Below are 12,865 nucleotides of genomic sequence, written 5' to 3' on the forward strand. Positions count from 1 at the left end.
TTGGTATGCTCAGATAAATCAAGATATTGGAAAAAGTCCTTGGTTTACTAAATCGCATCAACATAGAAGCAGAAAATATTATACAATACTATGCCGCTTGAGATTTGGACATTGCAGATTTAATGCACATTTGAATCGTATGCGTATCATCTCATCGCCCGTTTGCCCACATTGCACCAACAACTCTACACAGTCTTTAGATCACATATTTTTTGAATGCTCCGCTTTTAATCTGGAACGCCTCTTATTTATAGCCAACTTGTTATCAACTTCTGGACCAAAAAATGTCCCGCGCAATACACAAGATTTATTGACTAATTTGGATAACTATACTAGTATATTTGAATTTATTTGCAATACTATCAATGATATTTGAAACAGGATCAGGACCTTCATTCATCGGATGTGAAATTTTATTTTGATATTTCAGGCTTCGGCCTATTACAGACTTGGTTTCGACCTCGCCTATCACTTATAGACAAAGAAGAGTAGACGAAAATATGAAATTTCAGACTTGGTTTCGGCCTTACTCTACCAGTCATCGAATCAGAAGAACAATAAAGTTACTTCAGACTTGGCTCCGGCCTTTTGATATATCAGAACGAAACTTACAAATTCAGACTAGGCTGTATGGATTATAGTCCTTTGCCTTTCCCTATTGGGGATAAATTTTAAAACAACAGTCAATAATAGAACGGTGAAAATTTGGTAAAAAATTCACTTCGTGATAAACAAATAAAGCTATATTTACTGTTCTTAATAAAACACGAGTGATCGTCAATACGATATTCAAAATATTGTATAAAAAATGAAGCGATTAATAGCATTTGTTTGTGTTATACTTGCGGTTCCTTCGACATATTTAGCATCAACGAGTATTAGCGGTTCAGTTGAATTGGACGAGTATACTTTTGACAAAGTTATAAGCAAATTTGCGGCTAGTGTAGTAAAATTTGATGTTGCCTTTCCATACGGTGACAAGCATGATGCTTTCGTGGCGCTAGCTAAAGAATCAAAGGACATCGACGATTTACTTTTCGCGGAAGTTGGAGTTAAAGATTATGGTGATCGAGACAATGAAGCTCTTGCTCTTAAATATGGTGCTTCAAAGGAAAACTTTCCAAATGTCAAATTATTTTTAAAGGGAAAAAGCGAACCGATTGCCTTCGATGATACAAAAGGGTTTACAACTGAGAGTTTGCGCCGTTTTATTCGCGACAAGAGCGAGATATACTTAAGTCTTCCAGGTTGCATTAAAGATCTCGACTTACTAGCTATCAAGTTTAAAGACTCGGATGTAGAAAATCGTAAACATATTCTTAAAGAGGCTGAGAATGTTTTGGAAAAGTTGAAAAGTAAGGTATGTAATGTGATAATATAGCAATCGATTTGTAAATTATTTAACCAAACTTCCAAGGAACTGCATATTGAGATTTATAAAAATTATTCTTTATTTTATAATTAATGTGATTTTTTTAATATTTTAGGATTCCGGAACAGGTAAAATCTATATAACATTAATGAAGAAGGTTCTAGAAAAAGGTGATGATTTTATCGGGTCTGAAGTAGCAAGAGTAAAGAAAATATTAGATGATAAAATTTCAGATAAGAAAAGACACGAATTGAACGTAAGATTAAATATTCTTCAGTCTTTTACATTTAACAACAAAACTGTAAAAGAAGAATTGTAATTATGTGTTTTCAATACTTTTTAATATTACTAATATTAATGTCAATGTATTTTTTCTTTTAAATTACATTACATTTTATTTGTGAAGTATCTGAATTCATGCATTCCAATTTTATTTAAAGATTTATTTATATAATTGAGCGTGTTTTTTTGCATATATTTTATTTGGAAATAGTTGTTGCACATGTGAGTTTGTTGAAACAATAAAGGTGTGAAGCAATACTGCTTTTCATTTATTTATTATAAGACAAATCAATTCATCTTTGAAAACATAATTATGTGTTATTAAATTTTAATTTAATCCAGTTTACAAGTTGTGCTTTCTTCCAAAAATATCTTCAAAATCTACATATCAAACTTAAATTATTTAGACAAAATTTATTATATTAATGAAATAATAGATTTTTGTAATATTTTTTATAAAACTACATTCATACTTTTAATGTCCTTTAAATCAACATCTGTTTAAGTCAATGCCTGATGTGTACAGTTGATGGTTCATTAATTCAATTCAAATTTAGATTTGGAGGCGTCCATAAATTACGTGAGGTGTTTTTTTAAATTTTCTGTCCCTCTTCCCCTCTGGTGAGATGTCGTGAGATTTTATTCAAGCCCCTCCCCCATCCCCCAATCTCACGTGAGATTTTTCAAAATGTGGGTTTCTTACGTAAACGCGTTGGATTATTGTTGTAAAAAGAAAAAAAAATTGCCTCATGCTTTTATTTACGACTAGTTAAGACTAGTAATCAGACACAATCAACAAATCAGACAGTAGATGTATAACATCAAAGTATGAATTAAATTATTTTCTTTTGAACGAATTAGTGAATGATATTAATCTTATTACGATTACGCTTAAGATTAAATCTTAAACATGTACAATCTGGATTAAATGGACCAAAATATTATAATTGTTTTTTGTTTCAATCAGAAAAAAAATTACGTGATATTTGCCAAGGGCCCTCTCTCCAATGTAAGATTAGATGAGATTTGACTCAACCCCCTCCCCCCCCTTAAACATCTCACGTATTTTATAAACGCCCCTTTCTTATTACACAAAAATTTTAAATTTTTACAAAAGTTTTTTGTCATAGTTATAAGATATTAAGTTAAATGCACAACTCTCAAGTACATACAAAATTCATAATAATGTCACATAAATGAGATAATCATCCTTTTTTCTAAGCGACGTACACATGAACAGTGGTACTAAGATAAAATAACACAAGTTATAAAATGATATGTAATGTATTACAAAAATGTTGAATGTGGTATATCTTAAAATATAATTATTTGAGAATCATGTCATTATCAAATCCAATAATCACAAATGTAAATGTAACTTTATATTTATATAATAGATGCTAATTCAATGGTTTAGAAAAATTATGTGTTTTAACACTTTTTCATTATAGTGGAACAAAATATACTACTTTAACAAAGTATGACCCTAATAAATTCGTAAATAATTTATTAATTCATGAGAAATTTCCAATATGCCTTTTTATTCATGTTAAGAAATAAAACTCCACTCCATAGCTGTCTTTACTCAAGAGGACACATCTTTACAATGTAGTAACAAACTACAAAAAATTACTTACAATTACTGTAAGGACTTGGCTGTTTCTAAAAATTTAGCACTACCTACTATGTGGTGTTTTTCCACTTCCAAAAAAATGCAATATTATCTTAAAAATCTTAAAGAATAATCTTTACAAAAAAGAATGGAATTTACGAAAGAAATATCATTTCAATTATTCACTCTCCACTTTTAGTTCTTTTAGTTTTAAAACAACACCGTCTGAGTCTTTATTTTCACCTTGGTCCTTCTTTGCCTCATCCTCTGTTTTGTCTGAACTTTTAGGCTCCGGTGTGTCTGTATCCTCACTTCTCGTGATACTGCTCTCATCATCTGAGGACTGATCTTGTGTATAAAGACTGCATTTAGTTCTGACTATTTCTTGAGCTTCCGCAAATTTCGTTTTCCACAGTTCGGCATCTGTAAAAGTAATGTCTGTACATAATAACTGTTGCACACTAATAAAAAATAATTCTTCGTTTGCTGGAATGAGACATATATGATATCAAATTCTACGGTTCAACCAACATATCCTACCTATGGTTTACAGTGCAGTAAGCTATTAGAGATTTTTAATTATTATTTGTAAAATAGTAATCAGATAAAATTGTAAGAAATACAATTGTTCACCACGCCATTAATGAAACATAAGAAAACATAAAAAATTGATAATTACTTAACATTTATGAAAGCAATGCTTACTTTGTGGATTACCAAACTTTATAGCAAGTAGCTCCTGTTTGCATGTTTCATCTGCATAATCAGCAAATACAGACCAGTTGAAAGCTTTATCGGAACCACAGTGAACATTCATACGAATGTCAGGAGTGATAAAATGATTAGCACAAACTTTTAAAGTTTTGTCACGTCTCATTACAACTCGCACTGAATTATTTACTTTATGACGTAACAATTTAACATCTCCGGTACCCCTCTCCTAGAAAAAAAAATTTACACTCTAAATAACTATAAAATATTCTAATATTTTATTTATTTGTATTTAAGAATTGCTACATCATCTCAATGAATAAATACAAAGGAATAAAAAATCTGAACTTAAAATCATTTACCAATTAGTATAATATATAAAAACCATTATAAAATAATTAAAGAAAAATTTATTTAACTTTTTTCGGTTGTAACCGTTGATTATAAGAAAAAATCGGGACATAATCTCGTCATAATATTAATTTTAAAAATTAATATATTTAAATGATACAATAAATTTTCGAGTTTTAAACAAATACTTATTTGAAATTGTAATAAATCTTTCAAGTACAAACTTTCCACTCATGATCTCCGGTGTCGTATCTGTAAAGCCTGGCGCGTATCTTGACGAGTTCTTCCTCTTCTTCCTCGTTAGTTTGTATATCCACCAACGGCAAAGAAACAATGGGCTCATAATGAGGGTCGTGCTCCGGCGTTTCCGCTCCTCCAGCTTCGCTCTCACTGTTTCGTCTAACACTTTCTTCGGTCTGTAAAAAATATAGAAAGAAAACAATAACTATATCAGTAAGAAATACATTAAACAAAAAAAACTATTTTTATAAATACCGGCGAAGACATTTCTTTATATGATAATTCGAACCGACTTTTATAGAGAAATGTATAGTACGATATTGTTTCAAATGCAGTAATATTTTTTATAAAATAACTATTCAACAAAAATACAAAAGAAACAAACTTGAGCTGTTACTAGATTAACCACAGAAAAGAAAATTATGAAGTATAAATCATAGACTATCCTAGTTTTCCAATGACAGCACTAAAGCGTATTATGCGGAATAATGCTAAACGTTGAATGTTTTAAAAACAGCAACGCTTTGCACAATCGAGCAAATTCAAATCAAAAGTGCTGCTTGAAAAAACACTTGTTAATTTTTTTGCAACCCAGTAGCAAAACATTAACAAATGATTTTTCTTTAAGTTGACATTGATCGAAATTATTTATTTATACTGTATCGTTAGTAATGTTTAATTGTTGAAAAATATTTTGTGTATTCTTTATTTTAGGTGATTTTCGTAAAACTCGAGCGTCATGTAAAATCCTGGCTCACCACAATAAATATTAGTAAATTTCATATTAAAATCAACTACTGCTTGAAGATTTAAAGAGAAATATTTTTTCCGATTACAATAATCTGATACATTCTCAGAAGGCTTTGCAATCCTTAAACAGGGTGTGGCGTAAATAGTGGTCCACCGTTAAGGATTCGATAAACCAGGTAATTTACTATAACATATTACAATTTTATCCATTTTTACTCAAAGGTTCCGGAAATTTTTTTATTTTTTATTTTTTTACGATATTTGTACCCCTTGATACAAATTTGGTTGTAGTTTTAACCAATACCATTATTTTTTCATTTTGATTACTGGTAATTACTGCTGAACACTAGAGCTATCGTTAAATAACATGTTTTTAATGTAAATTTAAGGCTTTTGAAGAAAAAAATTGGTTTTACTCTACTTTAAACCCAAATTTTTAACATATCATACTAATTCAAGAGCGATTTTTGTAAAAAAAATGTACTAAGCTGTCAGTGCCCATTCATTTAAAAATATGCCTACTAAATACCAATTTCAAAATGGTATCACAATAGCAGATCCTTTTGTTTAACAGAAAGATATCCAATTTTAATTGAAGAAAGGAAGATTTTCATTAAAATACATTTTAAAATTTGGTTGCGTTAATACTTATGATTTTTGTAAAAAAAGAAACTACACTGTCAGTGCCTATTCATTTTAAAATATTCCTACTAAACACAGATTTTAAAACGATTTGTCATCCCGTTAATAAAAAAAAATTATGGCAATTTTAATTGAAAAAGACTTAAAATAAAAATAAAAAATTACTACTGTTACAGAGTGATCTTGGCCTAACTTGTAAATTAGAACAAGGTATTAAAAAAACAAGTCATACTGTCATCGTTTATTATTATTTTTTGACATGATTACAAACACTGTAAAAATTGCACCAAATGCTCGAAATGGCCCCCATTCGCAGCTATACATGCTCTGCAACGTCGAATATACAGTGTTTGTAATCATGTCAAAGAATAATAATAAACGATGACAGTATGACTTGTTTTTAACCGACTTCCAAAAAGGAGGAGGTTCTCAATTCGACTGTATTTTTTTTATGTATGTTACATCAGAACTTTTGACCGTGTGGACCGATTTCGAGAATTTTTTTTAATCGAGAGGTGGTGTGTGTCAATTGGGCCCATTTAAATTTATTTGATATCTAACAACTACTTTTCGAGCTATATCTAATAATGCGTTTTTACTTGACGCTTTTTTCGCCGACCTACGGTGTATTATACCGCATAACTTTCTACTGGATGTACCGATTTTGATAATTATTTTTTTGTTGGAAAGGAGATATCCCTAGTTTGGTACCATGATAAGAAAACCAGGATCTGATGATGGGATCCCATAGAAATCGAGGGAAACTCTCGAAAATCCGTAATAACTTTTTACTGGGTGTACCGATTTTGATAATTTTTAATTTAATCGAAAGCTAATGTTTATCACGTGGTCACATATAAATTTTATTGAGATCTGATCACTACTTTTTGAGTAATCTTTGATAACGCATAGTTACTTGACTATTTTTTCGTCGATCTACGTTGTACTACTCGTCGATGTAATTGAAGTCGGTTTTTTTTTTTCGTTTGCGAGCAAACACAATTATTTTTTAATGACTTGTTCTAATTTACAAGTTAGGCCAAGATCACTCTGTAACAGTAGTAATTTTTTATTTTTATTTTAAGTCTTTTTCAATTAAAATTGCCATAATTTTTTTTTTATTAATGGGATGGCAAATCGTTTTAAAATCTGTGTTTAGTAGGAATATTTTAAAATGAATAGGCACTGACAGTGTAGTTTCTTTTTTTACAAAAATCATAAGTATTAACGCAACCAAATTTTAAAATGTATTCTAATGAAAATCGTCCTTTCTTCAATTAAAATTGGATATATTTCTGTTAAACAAAAGGATCTGCTATTGTGATACCATTTTGAAATTGGTATTTAGTAGGCATATTTTTAAATGAATGGGCACTGACAGCTTAGTACATTTTTTTTACAAAAATCGCTCTTGAATTAGCATGATATGTTAAAAATTTGGGTTTAAAGTAGAGTAAAACCAATTTTTTTCTTCAAAAGCCTTAAATTTACATTAAAAACATGTTATTTAACGATAGCTCTAGTGTTCAGCAGTAATTACCAGTAATCAAAATGAAAAAATAATGGTATTTGTTAAAACTACAACCAAATTTGTATCAAAGGGTACAAATATCGTAAAAAAATAAAAAATAAAAATATTTCCGGAACCTTTGAGTAAAAATGGATAAAATTGTAATATGTTATAGTAAATTACCTGGTTTACCGAATTCTTAACGGTGGACCACTATTTACGCCACACCCTGTATGTGTACAATCTATTTCTCCTAAGATACCTATTTGATATATTCTTTTGGGTGTAAAAACCTTCACAAGTAGGGTAAGTTGGGGTACAGTGTTACACGGGGTACAATGTTACAATGCATTTATCTCCGTCCCTGTCCTTTACTTTTATGATGTTGGTATAGACGTTTGTCAAGCTCCCAAGCAGCCATCTTTAAACAATTCTCATCGCGGCAGTTTGTACCGTATTTAAAAAATAATAAACAAAAAAGGTTTTTATGTGATAAAACGACGAAAAAATAATTTCAAAGTTTTTAATTTCTTTCCGGAGGTATTGTATTTAGGTAAGTGATGGTAATTTTCCTTTATTTAATGTATATTTAGCTAAAAATTACTTGTAAGTAGTTTGTTGTAAACATAACCTAAAATACGCTACGAATTTTTTTATTTGGTTTACCTCTCTGGGGCACTGTGTTACAAGGCACTGTGTAACACTGTAACAATTAACATTTTTATACTATTTCAAGGTATTAAAAGAAAATGGTGCGAAATCGTAAGAGGAAGATGGATTACGGTCTTCATAGTGAAAAAGATATGGCAGAAGCGATTATGACGGTTGCAAGTGGCGTGAGTCTTCGAAAAGCAGCAAATGCAAAGCATGTCAGACAGATGTCTATAAGTTCCCAAAGGATATTTTAAAGAAATTTAATATTTGTTAGAACTTTTTCTTTTATTGTTAGTTTTTCTATTACTTTTTTAAATGTTGTAACATTGAGCCCCTGACCCTGTAACAGACTACCCCAGATACGGGGCTAAGTGTTACAATCGACTGATTTAATTAATGTGCAATTTAAATTAAGTAGTTGCTAATAATGTTAATGTTTGAGTTATTTTAATTAAAGAGAGATTGTTAAAGTTTATTTCCTTGCCAAAAATATGCTGATTAATACAATATTTTTGATACTATATTCTAGTTTATTTTTTTGTATTGATTATTGAATAATAAGTCTGAGGCCACTTGATAACATCATCCAATTTTGTTAGAATCCAAGTTACGACACAGCAAATTACTCGTAATGTTAATGAAATTCAAATATATTTGACATAGTCATCAATGGTTCAGTATTTGCAATAACCCTCGAAAATATTAAGAAACTTATTTCAGCGCTTGTGGGGTTCATCCCAAATATATTCTTGGGAATAAAAGTCGATGTTTAAAGTTCATATACCAAAAAAGGTTTCTGTAATACATTATATATAATAGTATATTTAGTTTTAACTATTTAGGTAAAACTCAAAAATATGTATGCCTAAAATACGTATTTATCAGATGATACGCAGTAGTTCGCTATAATCAAAAAAAATTCTTTAAAATCAGCATTTACTACATAAGATAATTTCTTAGTCTTTGGTTTCGAAAATCTGTTATCACTTGTCAAATATTCTATCAATTGCTTAAATGACTCATTTGTTTTATAAATGTATCAATTGATAACGAACTAATTGACTGATTTAAACTCGTAGTACTCGACAAATCATCATCATCACGATCATCTGGCTAAGATGATTCAATTAAAAAGCATAGATCAAGTAAAAAAGTAGATAATGCACTTAGAACAAAAAACTGAAGCCAAAGAGTATATAAGACTGAAGCCACTTTTTTAACTATGTGTGAGTGAAGTGTTGACACTTTAAAAAAAAAAACTCCCTGAAAATTTTATTAGATGGGATTAAACACTATTAATTTAATATAGATAAAATGGCTATGCGAAAATAAGTTGTTTATAGTTTTAAATAAATTTACTAAAAATAAAACAAAAAGTCGATAGAATAATACAAAAAATATTCGTACGATAATCATATGAATAGACACTTCCCATCCCCTCTGTTTATCTCTTTTCAGTTTGCAGTCGGTGTTTTTTTTTTTTTTAACTATTTCTATTAAACCTAGAATCCTTTATGTTGTATGAGTTTCTTAAATTTTTGTCGCTTAAAACTCAGTCGTCGTCATTGTATGCATTTTACTAATATGATGTAGTCTTATGTTCAAATATTTTTCAATTACTAATCTTATTAAATTAACTTTATGCCCATGACCAGCATAATCGTGGTCATTTTCCAAGTAATAACAAGTTCTGTTATTACCTGTAAAAGAACCTAAAATTTGCGTGACATATAGGTATGCTGGCTTTCTTACACCAAATTTATATTCTCCGTGGACAGTTTTCTTATTATGACTTCGCAAGTTGCGTATATGTTAAAAACATCTTGGAAGGAAAACACAGACCACCTTTATTTCTTGCTAGGATTAATTTGTGGAAATCATGTTCTTCTGTAGACAGTAGACTATTGAGACACTTTTCACATTTTAATATTTTTGAAATGTAGTGTACAGTGCTACCAGCGACATAAACTATTATTTTTTTTAAATCATCGTATTCTGCAACATTCAGACTTCAGAGTGCTTGCGAGTTCTGCCGTATCTTGTTGTATTTTACGGAGAAAGTGAAGCTAATTCTTGATCTATTGGATACTCCTGTTCTTCATGTCTATAAGATGTCCTGGTTGAATTAATAGTTGTAACAGCTGTAGATGTACAATTTATAATGGCTACTTCTTCTAACTGGACACAGTTCCCAATAGATAAGCATTTTAATTCAAAGTGGCAAAACAGTTTTCCATACGCAACTTTTAACTGGCGCATATTTAGGTTGTCATTAAACCCACCTTGCATCCTAATAGATGAAAAGATAAGTTCTAAGTGATTTTGGCTAATCTTGTAAACCGAAATGTAAAGAAGTCTTTTTGGAATATAAAGAAGTCTTTTTTGTCTTTCTATCAAATCGTTTTATATTATTATAATTTTCAAACTATCTATATTTATTATAATACCCAAAAAAACCTGTTTTACATTTTGCATCAAGCACTGGTTTGTAATATAGAGTTATTAAATAAGTCGGACGGCCGTCTCTAATAACTTTGCACTAACTGATTTAACTTTAAGATTTAATAAATACCTTTTTATTTGCTCTAAAAATTTAAAAATTAAATCTTTATTTCTTAAATGAAGGGGTTTTTGCAACTCGAAGTGTCTCATTGATTTTGAATTAAATACATCAAAAATTTGATTCATTGTTTGTACAAATTGCTCTGTAGCTTCGGCATCTCTAAAATTAGGTAGTTTAAGATCTACTCTGCATAACTTTAAGGCCGTAGCCAACCTCCTACTGTTGTATTGATAGTTTGTAAATTAAAGTCACCAGTCTTTAACATAACTTTATTATAATTAATTTGTGAACATTACTACTTATTGACAGCTGTCCTTCTTCTTCTTCTTCTTCTTCTTTTATTTTTGGCATACGATCGCCATTAGCGACATTCTGCCAGTGTCAAGCTATTCTATTTTTAGGTTCTGACGTGGTTACTAACAGTGTTACCACATCTCCTTTCTTTTATTTAAACTTAAGATTAACAATACTACAAAATAAGATAAATTTTCATAATAAACACAAAAAACAACTAATTAAAACATTACATAAATTTTCACAATATACATAAAATAATACTAATTAAATTATAATGTTTATTCTTCCACCAATCTTCTCGGTTTAATGATTTGTCTTACATATCTAGACATAGGTTGAGCTGAGTTATGGGTTTCAGAGATGACCTCAGGATTCCCTTGCGGAAGTTGATGTGATTGAGCTGGAACAGTATTCGATGATTGAGCTGGAAAAGTATTCGATTTACTACTTTCAATAATGTTATTTTCCAAAGCAGAATCAATATTTATATCTCTATTAATAGTGAAAGGATTTCTTGATTCACGTAGATGGACTGAGTTCCTAATTAATGCTTGACCATCCTCAGTTCTTATTATGTAGGATCTAGGTGTTTTGTTTGATTTAATAATCTGGGCTGGCTCCCATCTCCTTCCTCTTCTATGGACTATACTTTCACCATCATGGAAAACTCTTCTCCTCTTTGATGTTTTATCAAAGTGTAGCTTAGACTTTTGTTGTTTAATTTCCCTATCCTCCTTTACTCTAACAACATTTGGCAGAAGGTTCTCTTCGACAGTTGGGAGGACAGTTCTTAGAGTTCTGCTCATCAGCACTGGTGCTGGGCTTACTGACAATCCTGTGATTGGGCAGTTTCTATACTCAATCAATCCCAAATTGAAATCCTGTCCAGACTTGCAGCGTTTTATCATGATGCTTTTGCAGATACCAACTGCTTTCTCCACCATTTCATTCTATTGTGGATAATGTGGGCTAGTGTTAGTCAATTTTATTTCCCAATCTTGACAAAATCTCCTGAACTGAAAGGATGAGAAAGGCATATTATCAGCCACAATTTCATCCGGTATGCCGTGTGTGGCAAATATCGGTTTAACAGCCTTGATTGTTTCTGATGATGTTTTATGTGGCATCTTCACAACATCAAACCAGGCTGATAAATAATCCACAATTATTAAGTAGGAATAGTCTCCTGTACTGTGTGGCTACGGTACTAAAGAATATAGCCACCCCCTCTCTTCCCGTGGGTGTCGTAAGAGGCGACTAAGGGTTAACACAGTTCCGCTAGCACCTTGGAACTTAAAAAGCCGACCGGTGGCGGGATAACCATCCAACTGCTGGCTTTTAAATACACAGGCCGAAGACGGGCAGCAGCGTCTTCGGTGCAACAAAGCCAGAACTGCGGTCACCAACCCGCCTGCCCAGCGTAGTGACTATGGGCAAAACACATGAGTTCACGTTATTTTTGGCGTAAACTTGTGGAGGCCTATGTCCAGCAGTGGACTGTATAGGCTGTAATGATTGAATAGTCTCCTGATTGGAAGAAATCCATACCAACCCGTTGATAAGGTCTTGATGGTACCGGGTAAGGCAATAAAGGTTCATTTGTATTTTTATTCCTAAACGTTTCACATATTTTGCATTTCAATACATATTCTTCAATATCCGAATTCATTTGCGGCCAGTAAAATATTTGTCTTGCTCTTTTTTGAGTTTTGCTGACTCCTAAATGCGGGCTATGAAGTTTCTCCAAGATTTCTTTTCCCAAGGAAATAGGCACCAACAGCTTTCTGCCAACAAATACTAAGTTTCCACTCACAGATATTTTGTCTTTAAATTTGTAATATATCCTTACTTCTTCAGGTACATCTTTACTATTGGCGGGCC

At 31.0% G+C, this 12,865-nt stretch overlaps 2 protein-coding genes across 2 annotated transcripts; one reads left to right on the top strand and one right to left on the bottom strand.

The window, feature by feature from the left end:
* Positions 1-687: 687 nt before the first annotated feature.
* On the top strand, positions 688-1,768 carry LOC123663210 (endoplasmic reticulum resident protein 29). Its single transcript, XM_045597906.1, has 2 exons — positions 688-1,360; positions 1,488-1,768. Exons 1-2 carry the CDS (start codon positions 809-811, stop codon positions 1,689-1,691), a joined length of 756 nt encoding a protein of 251 aa, XP_045453862.1. The 5' UTR covers positions 688-808; the 3' UTR covers positions 1,692-1,768.
* A 1,154-nt stretch (positions 1,769-2,922) lies between these two features.
* LOC123663735 (ran-specific GTPase-activating protein-like) lies at positions 2,923-4,835 on the bottom strand. Its single transcript, XM_045598401.1, has 4 exons — positions 4,824-4,835; positions 4,553-4,744; positions 3,972-4,206; positions 2,923-3,689 (listed from the first exon to the last, which is right to left on the bottom strand). The coding sequence occupies exons 1-4, from the start codon at positions 4,833-4,835 to the stop codon at positions 3,445-3,447; spliced, it is 684 nt and encodes a 227-aa protein (XP_045454357.1). The 3' UTR covers positions 2,923-3,444.
* Between the last annotated feature and the right edge of the window lie 8,030 nt (positions 4,836-12,865).

This window comes from Melitaea cinxia, chromosome 20 (genome assembly GCF_905220565.1).
Source record: "Melitaea cinxia chromosome 20, ilMelCinx1.1, whole genome shotgun sequence".
In the NCBI taxonomy this organism is placed as follows: domain Eukaryota; kingdom Metazoa; phylum Arthropoda; class Insecta; order Lepidoptera; family Nymphalidae; genus Melitaea; species Melitaea cinxia.